Raw genomic sequence first — 12584 nt, 5'->3', positions numbered from 1 at the left:
CAGTGAGTTATGGCACAAGATATTGAGGCATCTGAACTTCAAAATCTTAGGGTATATGAGTTATATAAAGTTGGTACATGGCATTCCTAAACTGGTACCAGTCATCACATCTGTTCCAATCACCTCAACCGTTCTAATATCTATTTTTGAACCTAGAGTTTCAACCTCGTCCACCTCAACAATCTTTGATCATGTCTCCTTGATAATGGCATTTGCTTCCGCTTCAAACAATCCAAAACCAATTTCACTTCCACCCTTAACTCTTCTCATTCCATCAACACCTCTTCAACCCTATACTTCACTGGTTCTCGCCCTTGTTTCGAAAGTATTCCACTCTACCACTCAATCTGAACCAATCGATATTGCATCACCCATTTCCATACACTTTGATCCTTAATCACGACAATCTGAGAATTCTTTTGAAGTTCTCGATGAGGAACCCCTTGTTACGATTCTTGCTGAACAAACTCATTCAACTACATCTACACCAAGTCAGTCTATTCCATTTGAAATACCAACAATTGAAACCTACAATGTTTCTGACCTTCTTGATCTAACCGAACAACATGCTGAAATTTTTCTTCTTGATAAGGATCTACCTCTGGCCCTTTATCAACCATCTGCTCCCAAACTTCCCATTAACCTGGATAATTTTATTAATAATTTTAGTAAAAAGGCTAAGAATCAGGTGGCCATGTTAAAAGAAGAAGCTGGTATAAGCTCTGATCACCGGGCTCTGGTCGCCTCTTGGGATAACATTAAAAGATGGATGTATACTGAATTTGAAAGGCTGATGAGCTTTTGGGATGCCTTAAAAGTAGCTGCTATTCAAAAAGTTGCTGACAGAGAAGAAGAAAGGAAAGAAAGAATTAGACGCTTCACTCTTCTTGCTACTCAGCTAAGAGAAGCTGAAGCTAGAGCACTTCAGGAAGCTGAAGATGCTAAGGTTAGAGTTGATGAAGAAGCAAAGCTCAAGAAAGAAGAAGAAGAAGACGACAGAATCACCAGAGAGGCTGAAGTAAAGGCAAAGGAAGCTGAAGCTGCTGCAATTGTTGTCTCTTCTACTAATCATGTCATCATGCGCTTGGAACAAGCTATTGGTGAAATCAGAGAAGAGTAAACTGAATTCAGAAAAAGGTGAGTGTAGTAAAAAGTAGAGATCAAGAATTATATCTTGCTCTTAATGTTTGAACTATTTTTATAACTTACATCAAGTAACGTGGATTTAAGATAAATTGAGTCTTGGTCATCGTACCGGTCTAAAACAAAACTTTTTATTTTTCGAGATAAATTATAGTATTAATAAGAACATTGTCATAAAAAATATTTTAAAATTTATTGAAAATCTTAATTAGAGAATAAATCAAAGTTTTTGAAAAATCTTATAATCATTAATAGAAAGCTACTTTATTTTGGTACATAAGAATAAACTACTTTATTTTGGTATTGAAGAATGAACTATTTAAGTTGAATTTAAAATAAAATATTAAACTCTCATCATACACGATGAATCAAAATTTGAATCTCAATTAAAAATCATCTACATTTAATATTCAAAATGCTTAGAATATGATATGATGCAGATGAAGTACTATTCCTAATCAGAAGGAAAATGGAAGGCACGAATTGGGAAAAAAAGCACAACACAACAGTTTTGGGTAGCGAGTGTCCCACAGACACAAACTGAGCGAGTCAAATACACTTTACACCTAATCCAATGTCACACATCGTTTCACACAGCACGTTCACATCACTCTCCTCACCAAAGCATTGAACCCCTCCCCTCATCTCAATTCTCAACCATCATCCTTAATGCGCGTGAGATAAAACCAAAACACTTTTTTTTACAAATAATCTAAAATAACTTTCTTTTTAATCAAAGTATAAGATTTCACCATAAAATTTTATATATATATAAAAGTTTCACATCGGATAATATATCATCAATAATATACAGTCAATTTTGTAAAATTGAATTGAGCCAAAACATTTTTCTTTAACATAGTATTAAAAATCTCGTTTAAGTTCCGATGAGTCCACCATTTATTTTCATATTTCAGTTGTCTAATCTTGAACGTGAGAAGTATTTTAAAAGATTAACAATTAAGTTGGCTTAATTATAAAATTATAAAATAATTAAATTTAATCTAAAAAAAATATTTAAATTTATACTCACTTCCACCATTCTGGATGTTGTAGAGCATTGTTTAAAATTTATGCCGTCTGTCATGTACTATTTGCATCTCTTCCCTAATGGCTGTGTGTCTTTGTCTTGAAAACAGAGGACACAGCGCAGGCATTGGCAACATGGATAGTAGATAGCTACATTTCATTTCAAATCCATTTTTAGCCACCGCTCAGTAATGAGTGTTGCAGAGTGGATTTGTTTTGCCATAAATAAAAAGCATGATCTCAAATTTATTTCGTAAATTTATTTTATTTTAAGAGAAAAAAATAAAGAACATACATTATCTGAATTACACGTGTTAGTTATGGCCCACTAGAAATGAAGATCTACATGGCCCACAATTAACAAATTTTTGAAAGAAACTTCTTTGATAAGTAAAGTTGGAAAAAAAGTTGGAAAAAGAAAAGGGAGTAATTGCCCTATAAAAATAGTTCTCATTGCTCTACACAAAGTGTTTAAAACATTTTTATCAACTCTAAAATATCAATTAAGGCTATTAATTGAGCATAAAAAACCTAAATACAATTAACAAGATCAATTAACTTCACCACAAGGCACAAAAAAACATGATTAAAATCGCTAAACAAAATTTAAGAGGTAATCATTGAAATACAATTGTTACTCCATTCATTTATTGTAATTTGGGTGGGACAGGTTGCAACATTATGATCTTTACACAAAATGTAATTCCCCAGAAATGATTACATCAAACTGTAATTACATCTTCACCAAATCATCTCCAACCTCATTATGCTTCTTCATCTTCCCAATTTTGCATCAATATTTATTTCTCCTAAATCTAATCCACCTCCCAAACATAGTGACTATAATAACATCACCCATTTCCCAAAATACCCCCCAAAAAGCCATACTAGACCCTTCCCTTACCCTAATTCTTCTTCTGTACTACAATTTTCCTGAATAATGAACCTAAACATTTATTCACCCAGTGTTTTAAAAACCAAACTGAACCGGGTTCGGTTCGGTTCAATTTTCAAAACATCGGTCCCGGTCCCACCTAATATATCAATAAGTCCATTCTTGAGGTAGCTGAATCTCACTGTTCACCACCTCTGTCTGCTGTGCTTTCACGTTCCGCTTTTGCTGAAAAAAACCATCATCACTCCCATTCCTTGCAACACCTAAATAATAAATATAATAAATTATTAAAAATAATAAAGATAATAAATTAATAGATCAATAAATTAAAAAAATAATAATAATAAAGAAAAACTTTACCAACCATTTTCAAAGCGATTCTTCTGCTGCATGTAACCTCTAATCACACCTTCATCAACCTTACGATTCAATTCATGAACAACTCTATCAGGAACAACCACATTTCTACTCACTGCATACACAATAACAAAATCATAAAAACAATAAAAATAAACAAATGAAGCAAATTTAATTAAAATTAATTATTAATTATTTTATTTTTTACCTGGTTTTTTTCTTGATGACTCGGTATCAACAACCCGAGGCAAAAAAACTCCGGTTCCGTTTCTTTCCTTTTTCAAATTAGGGTTTCCAGGAAAAACGGGTTTATTGTTGTTTCCAATCTTTTGCACAGAAGGCCATGCAGATGGCGACAAACCAACTTTTCCCGGAAAAACCGTTTCACTGTTCGTTCCTCTTCCAAGGACATTTTGGTAATTACACCTCTGAGGAAAAATGCTACAACCACGAGCGAGTTCATCTCGTTCCTTCAGCCACTGCTTCTTCAACATCTCAAACTAAAACAAAAATAAATTAATTTCAATAAATAAAAATTAATATACAAATTTCATAATATTTTATGTTTGTTATTTACTTGTGCTATTTGAAGCTGTAACTGTAACTGTTTCTGAGAGTTCGAGAGTGGATAATTCTGAGAGTGAAATACAGAGGGCTTTTTCGGGAGAAAGCCGTAAAAAGCTTCATCGTTGTTAACTCGATGAACCTTATCGACTTCTCCTGCATCCGCATGCAGCAGATCATTCCTTGCTCTCTGTGAGTTCGAGTAGGAGTTGAAGTTCAAAACGGCGTCGTTTTGCCTTGATTGTGGTGAAGATCCCTAAAAGAAGAAGAAAAACGGTTATAAATATTTTTAATGGTGAAAATGATGTAATATAACTTTTTGCATGTTTTGGTTACCTTGAAAGAATTGTTGTTGAGAGCGAGTTGGTGATGGATAGATGAGTTGGCCATGCGACGAGTCAACTCGTTGATGTAGTCTTTCTCATTGGTTGAAAAGGAGTTGAAAACGTCGTCGTTTTCGGAGGGAGTGAAGAGGTGATCGACGAACCGTTTTTCGTCGTCGGTGAGAAACTGAGGCGGGAGGAAGAACTCAGAGTTTTGAGCCATTTGGGTTTTTTGAAAGAGTGATTTGAATTTGAATTTGATTTCGGGTTTACGAAGAGGTTACGGTTTATAATAGTGTAAAAAAATGGGACCCAAATATATATATATAGGAAAAAAAAGAGAAAGGTAAAGTAGAATGAGTTTTAAGAATTCACTTTTTGTGTGAAGTTTTTTAATTTTAAAATGAAAAGAAAATAATTTAAAATCTTTTATTTAATTTTTTTGAGAAAAAAGAGTGGGAAGAGATTTTGAGAAGGTGGTACTAGTACAAAGAACGATAAGAGGCGGTGCTGCTTTTTATGTAACGCTCACGCGCGTTGTTTTTGTTTTGTACCCACGCGTTTTCTCATATATTTTTTATATTTATTTTTTATTATAGATATGATCATCAATAATGTGATTATATTATCCAAGAACAATCCTTTGAGATAACACAGAATCTCTTTCCGTTTAATTAAAGATTTTAGCTTCGAATTTAGTCTTAAATTTGAGATATTATTAAATTTTTCAATTTACCATTTATTATAATTTTATATGGTTCGAAGAATTAGTTTATACAGTTGGCGCGCAGATGAAAGTAACTTTATAAAAAATAGTAAATGTAATTATTATATTAATTAAAATACTATTAAAATTTTTAAATTTTTTTATATTATTCATTATAATTTTATATGGTTCGAAGAATTAGTTTATTCAGTTGCCGCGCAGAAAACGGTAAGTTTATAAAATATAGTAATGCAATTGTTATATTAATTGATATATGGATTTTTGAAAGATATGGAAGGTGTGATACACTGTATGGAAGGTGTGATACACTGTATGGAAGGTGTGAAGGTGACAGGTATGTATGGAATGTATTGAAAAGGAGTGACTGGGAAGCACGACGTGACTGATGATGGAGTTGCGTTGCACTTGCGTTGCACCCCTTCACCCCATTCCTTGTTTTGCTTGGCGGTTGAAGCATTGTTTGTTGCAAACAGTAGTAGTATATTACTGATTTATGGGTCCCATCAAAAAGTTTTGTCAATTGTTTTAAAATTGATCTAGAATGAATTTGAATGTCAATTAATTATAAAATTTACTTTGATTAAAAGTTTATTAAAAGAGAAATACATGTTAGAATTAATCTTTAAAAAAATTGGGAAATTATTAAAAATAATTCTAATACTACTATTAAGAGAAATTATTTACAAATTAGTTAATGGCATTAGTCTAAGATATTTTCAACAAGATAAAATTGTCTCTATTTTTATATAACCTAAAAATAGAATAATTGCTAATTTCAAAAATAATAGATAAATGTTATTGGTTTGATACATTATAGAAACAAATTAATATAGTATAATATATTAATATTTCTTTATAATAAAAATATGTACACGTTTAACGCGGGAAATGGCTAAGATCAATGTTTTTTCTTATATGGTTAACGCGGGAAATGACTAAGATCAATGTTTTTTCTTATATGGTTAACGCGGGAAATGGCTAAGATCAATGTTTTTTCTTATATGGTTAACGCGGGAAATGGCTAAGATCAATGTTTTTTTCTGAATAATCATTTCTATAACATTTCAGAGAAATATTCAAACGTAGAACTATCACACGGGGGTAATTAAGGTTGGAGAAGAATAGGATAGTGATTCTCTTTTTAAAATTTATAGTATCTACCGAAATATTTTACTGGTAAAATGATATCCACATTGTGTTAGTTTTGCATAACACATTTGTATATGTTGAAAAGATTTACCCTTCAGTTCCTTAACAAAGTACAGAAAGAAGAATCGAGGTCATTCACTCGTCGTTTTCTAAGATTTTCATTGTCCAAAAGAGGCAATGTGTTATTCACTTAAAAGGAAACAATGGGAAGGACTAGTCATAGACAAAGTCGAGAAGGAGCAATATTCCTTTATTTTTCTATGATGAGGAATTGATCACCACGATATCCACGTCATGGCTTGCGTTACAAAACAACTTTGTAAAATTTAGAAAGATTTACCCATTAACGCCCCCAACGAAGTACAAAATAAAAAATAAGATCATTAATTTATCCTTTCTAAGATTTTCCCTGTCTAAAAGAGGCAACATATTATTCACTTGAGAGGAAACAATAGGAAAATGTTGGTTTGAATATAAGCGTAAAATGGTCTAGAAGTGGAGGTTATAGAAACAAATTAATATAGTATAAATATATTAATATTTCTTTATAATAAAAATACTTATACGTTTAACGTGGGAAATGGCTAAGATCAATGTTTTTTCTGAATAATCATTTCGATAACGTTTCAAAGAAATATGTAAACGTAGAAATATCACACGGGGGTAATTAAGGTTGGAGAAGAATACGACAATAATTCTCTTTTTAAAATTTATAGTATCTACCGAAATATTTTACTGGTAGAACGATATCTACATTGTGTCAGTTTTGCATAACACATTTGTCTATGTTGAAAAGATTTACCCTTCAGTTCCTTAACAAAGTACAAAAAGAAGAATCGAGGTCATTCACTTGTCGTTTTCTAAGATTTTCAGTGTCCAAAAGAGGCAATGTGTTATTCACTTAAGAGGAAACAATGGGAAGGACTAGTCATACACAAAGTCGAGAAGGAGCAATATTCCTCTATTTTTCTACATGAGGAATTGATCACCGCGATATCCGCGTCATGGCTTGCGTTGCAAAACAACTTTGTAAATCTTAGAAAGATTTACCCATTAACGCCCCCAACGAAATATAAAATAAAAATAAGATCATTAATTTGTCCTTTCTAAGATTTTCGCTGTCTAAAAGAGGCAACATATTATTCACTTAAAATGAAACAATAGGAAAATGTTGGTTTGAATATAAGCGTAAAATGGTCTAGAAGTGGAGGTTGAATAAACATTTCCCCAATATAAATTGTTTTCAAAATTAGAGTTAAAAAGTGCGGGAGCGAATGTTTAAAAAGCGTTTTAAAAAAGACTATGTAATCGAATTAATGTACAAATGAATTCAAAGATAACAAGATGATGATGAATCAACTATTCAAAAAACGATAACTAATCCTAGATTCAAACAAGAGTGTTTGAATAAAATTTTATTAATTGATACAACAATCCAGAATTATAGTTTTTCATGATAATTACTAGAAAGAAATGTTTAGTAGACTGTTTCTAACACAAACTTGAGCTTAAACATTAAATAGTTATGAACAATAAAACTCAACCACGAGAAAACTATAAAGAAAATAAAACCTAAAAACATACAAATTATTTACATTACTTAAAAAGGAATGGATAGAAAAAATGTACACCTAGTTTTATATTGGATTGGTGTGTCGCCCTCACTTTCACTTAATCTAGTATTTAATGTAAAGTCATTAAATATTATTGAGTCTTCCAGTAATAGAAAATTTACACAGTGTCCTTTTTTGTACATACGATAATCACAGATACTGAAAACTTAGATCTAATAGCTATGCTATATGAATGTTATTCTTGATGTTCCTTCAGTTGTACACAACTTAACCTCCAAGACCTACAATCTTGAATCAATCTACCTTCTAATAACCAATGCACTCCTAAATTTCGTTTGCAACGATCTTCACTCCATTATAACAAAACTTCCTTGTCCGAGTCTTTGAATTTGTTGAAGGAGTTAGAAATCCCAAGACCTCTAGGAGAAGAACTTCTTCTTCTTCTTCAATGGATATCAATCTCCAAAAAACCACAACCTAATTCTTCTATTTGAAAAATAATATTCACAAGAATATTAGCACACCTAAATATCCTCTCAAATAGAACACACACGATCTCCTAGAGTTGAACAACACCCATCAGTGGTTTTTTGAATTGAGGGAGAAAATGAAATTTTCAGGAGAAAAAAATGCACAACTAAAATTGTCCTGTCAATAACAACATGCTTTCATTTGTATTTTGATGTTCTATCACATTTTAGATATTTTTAATTATCGTTTTTTTGTAATTTCAATTTTATCATTTATCATAAGGATGTATCTTATAGTTATCCTTAATCTCCACTTAAGTTGAAACCGTGCAATGTTTTTTTAAGTAGAGCAAAATGATCAAAAGTCAACTATGTATGACTTAAATCACAAGCTAGAAGTCTTAAAACAATATGTTTTTTTAGCTTGATTCAAATCACAACTTTAGCTGATTTAAATTAAGAGTAAAAGTGAAATTTGGAAATCAATGATGTAAGCTTGATTTAAATCAATGTTTTTCCTGGATTGAATCAAAGGCACGTTGACTTAAATCACAAATATGGTTGTTTTGAATCATGCATGAACAATTTTTTTAGAAATCAACTCCCGTTGTATGATTTGAATTAGGTGATTGATTGACTCGATGTCCACTATTATTTTGAGTAACATAAAATAAAGGCCAAATAGACACATAGCTCTGAGAATCCTTTCAAGAACACATTCAAGATCAATTATCTTTAATCATTGTCTTTATCTATTTTCTTCCTTTCGTCTTCTCGACTATATTATTTGCCTTCATCGTCTACCCCTGACTTGGGGCTTGAGAGCTATCTTCCGAGACAAAAATGGTGAAATTCTGGCCATGAGCACTCATCATACTATCAGTGAAGATAACCTTATCATGGAGGAAACAGTAAAATTTCTAAACGCAATTGACATATCGATTCGGTTTTGGGTCAAAAGGGTGATCTTGGAAATGGATAACCAAAGCATTGCTAAAACTATGTTAGAAGACGAATTACCCATAAAGGATCGGGGACTAATTTGTATCCAAATTAGGAAAAGATTTGAATGTATTAGGGGTTATTCATGTTTTCAGAGATAAGAATAAAATGACACATGTGATATTATAGAAGCGTCGCCTCTGAGAATAGGGTTTGGGTTGAAAATGGGACGAATTTTATGATGCACCAAATCAATAGAAAAAAAGCCCATTTCAATGATAACTATTGTAATAAAATGGAGAATTTATCCTGCCACCCCCACTATTTGACCTGTCACCTCCATATATTTCCATAATACCCATGTCAAAATTTTATTAAAAAGTCTGGACGAAAATTTCGGTAAGACAAGTAAAATGTGTGAAACAAATAAAAAAATTTGATATAACAGGCATTTAACAAAATGGTATATGGAAAAATAAACCGTTTTTTTAAAGTACCTATCTTTGCCGGATTTTTTGCTAAACATTGAAAAATATGATAGTTTAAAAAGTACCATTTTTTTTCAAAATCATTCTTCATATACCAGATATTTAGTGGATATATTAAAAATCATACATTTTTTTCAAAATCATCCTTCATATACCAAATATTCATGGGTTGAATTTTTTCTGTCAGCTTTGTACGATTGTGATTGCTCCGATAATTTTATGTGATATATAATGAATTCAAAGTTGTATAAATAGGGGTCATGTGTTGTTAAGAAAAACATATTACAATGCCTCACTATTTGTTTGAGGCATAAGTGTACTTCAAGTGAAACCTCGTGTTAAGTCTGGGCTCTCAGAGGACACCACATTTCTCGCTCTTCTAAGATCCAAGTTGAATAATATGTTGCCTCACACCGAGAACAAAAAGGTGAGTAAGGTCGAGTTCCATATGACATTGCCTATGGTCATTACATTAATCCTTCTCTTGTACTCCATAACACCTTATGGATATGCATGCCTCCCCCTACATCTTTTGACCTGTGTAAACCCACTAGTGGTAGGAATAACCGCCTGTCACAAATGAACGAGAAATACTCATATATCCAACATTGCACAATAACTTATAAAAATCAAGAAATGTCATAAATGAACTAAAACAATGAGAAATAGTAATTTTTTATGCCTGAAATAGACTAATTTAACTGGAAAGTTGCCTCATCTTAAAAGCATGTTCCTCTCCAAGTGTAGCGTATAAAAAAGTCAGTGCAACAAACTCCCATACCCAACTGACATGCTTAAGGCGACTAAACTACCACATGTACTTCACATTGATATATACACGAGATTTATTCGCTAGGATAATACATTCTACAAGATGTAGCATGAATAACCTGGCGGCTTGCTCATACATAGACTAACGCACTAGATATTTATTCCTATCCTGGAGCCAAGATAGGCAAAAGTGAGCACCCCTATTAACCTTAAACTCCTCTATCACCTGCTCCACAGTAACCCCTAAATGTTGTACAGCTGTAATACAAGCAACCTCCTGGCTAATGAGAGGAGTAGCGAAGAAACTACCTATCAAGCGAAGATGAAACAGAGAGGAGACATCATCCAAGGTAATCGTCATCTCACCTAATGGAAGATGGAAGGTAGATGTTTCATCACTTAATAAAGGCTGTCAATAGCTGACCGTTGATTATGGTCAGTAAACAGACCACCATTGAAAGAAGAGAACAATCATCAACAATTGCCCGAACTTCCTACGACATCGTGACATCACGACATCTAAGAACTTCTTCGGCTTTCCCCAATGGATGGACACCTCCAGCAGTAGTCGGTCATGTAGCAAACAAAGTAAAAAAATCACAAGTTATTTTCAAATGTATCAATAATAAATAAGGTCACATCATCAACCTATCATATACACACCTCTCCTTACCATTATCTAAATACCATATGATCAACTTATCCAATGAACATAAAACGATTACATTCATGTGTACATACGACTTTATCAAAGTTAGAGCAGTAACCTCCATCTCAAATGGATAAGTAAACTCCATATCATTCGTAGTAGTCGGACCTCTGCCTTAGGAGGATAAGGCTCATGTGTTTGTGCCACCATCTACATGTCATCTTCAACTGCTTCCTAAACATCCTCATCAATTGGCTCATCATCATGATCCCTGTTCCATCCAACAACAGGTCTAGATCCTCTTTGTCAGCTATTGTAGGGTGCACGAAACTGCCCGACCTCCATCTGCCTCGTTTGAGAACCAGTTGGGGCTACTCTCCCTGCTAGGAAACGAGAGTCCTCTACCTCATTCCGCCTCGCACGAGCCCTCGCTGCAGCAGCTTTAGCTCTATCACGCTGTCAAGAAGGAATCGTGCCAACTGGTCCTTAGTGTAAAGAAATCAAAATATTTAACCTACCAGATTTATTGAAAAATCCAAAAAAAAAGTATGTTTTTACCAGATTTTAAAAAAAAAATAGTAAAAATATATTTACCAGATTTTTTGAAAAAATCAGTAAAAACCATATTTTTTATGTTTTATTTTTTGAAAAATTCGATTAACATGTATGCATTTTTATCGCTTATTTTAGAAAATTCGGTAATATCTATGCATTTTTATCGTTTTTTCCTTCAAAAAATCAGGAAAAATGGATGCATTTTGACCTCTCTTTTTTTTAAAAAAAAACTATAAAAAATGCATGAAAAACATGAGTTTTACTGGATATTTTTAAAAATGCGATAAAAAATTCCTGATTTTTTTTTGTATAATCTTAAAATTCGGTAAAAAAGAATACTTAATGAGATGTTGGAAAAAAAGTTGAAATATTCCACTAGATTTTAAAATAAATTTTTATATTTTACAATGTTAATATGATAAATATATAAAAAGTATGGGAAGTGTCATATGTAAGATGAAACTCTGGGAGTGGTAAGATAAATTTTTATAAGACGGACCAATTGTAATAGTGGTGGGCCTAACCCAAATCATCAATAATAGTATTTTTTTTTTAGTAAAAAAGAACTTTGATCTAAATTTTTTGTGAAATCTAGGAGAATTTAACATGTCACCCCTAAAATTAAACACGGCACTCCCCAATTTTTTTATTTCAGAAATGCCCTTAATGAAACACCAACAATGTTCGGACAAAATTCCCGGTAAACACTTGTAAAATTTCCGGCACCCCTTGCTAAATTTACGAAATACCGTAAATTTCAAATTTACGTGATACCGTAAATTTCAAATTTATGTGATACCGTAAATTTCAAATTTACGTGATACCGGAAATTTCAGATATACTGAAATTTCCGGTAGTTTCACTTTAAGGTTTTTCTTTTAAACGGTTTGAATTTTGCCGACACTTTTAAAGGGCTATGATTGCACCTACAAATTATGTGGCTGAGGA

At 32.4% G+C, this 12584-nt stretch overlaps 1 protein-coding gene across 1 annotated transcript; it reads right to left on the bottom strand.

Annotated features, from left to right (window-relative positions):
• Positions 1–2792: 2792 nt before the first annotated feature.
• LOC131606343 (uncharacterized) lies at positions 2793–4610 on the bottom strand. Its single transcript, XM_058878591.1, has 5 exons — positions 4325–4610; positions 4002–4244; positions 3633–3924; positions 3432–3539; positions 2793–3330 (listed from the first exon to the last, which is right to left on the bottom strand). Exons 1-5 carry the CDS (start codon positions 4532–4534, stop codon positions 3215–3217), a joined length of 969 nt encoding a protein of 322 aa, XP_058734574.1. The 5' UTR covers positions 4535–4610; the 3' UTR covers positions 2793–3214.
• Positions 4611–12584: the final 7974 nt, after the last annotated feature.

The sequence above is a fragment of the Vicia villosa genome, linkage group LG5 (genome assembly GCF_029867415.1).
Source record: "Vicia villosa cultivar HV-30 ecotype Madison, WI linkage group LG5, Vvil1.0, whole genome shotgun sequence".
NCBI classification, from domain to species: Eukaryota; Viridiplantae; Streptophyta; class Magnoliopsida; order Fabales; family Fabaceae; genus Vicia; species Vicia villosa.
The sequence above is the reverse complement of the archived record's forward strand: the minus strand, read 5'-3'. Positions and strand labels throughout refer to the sequence as shown.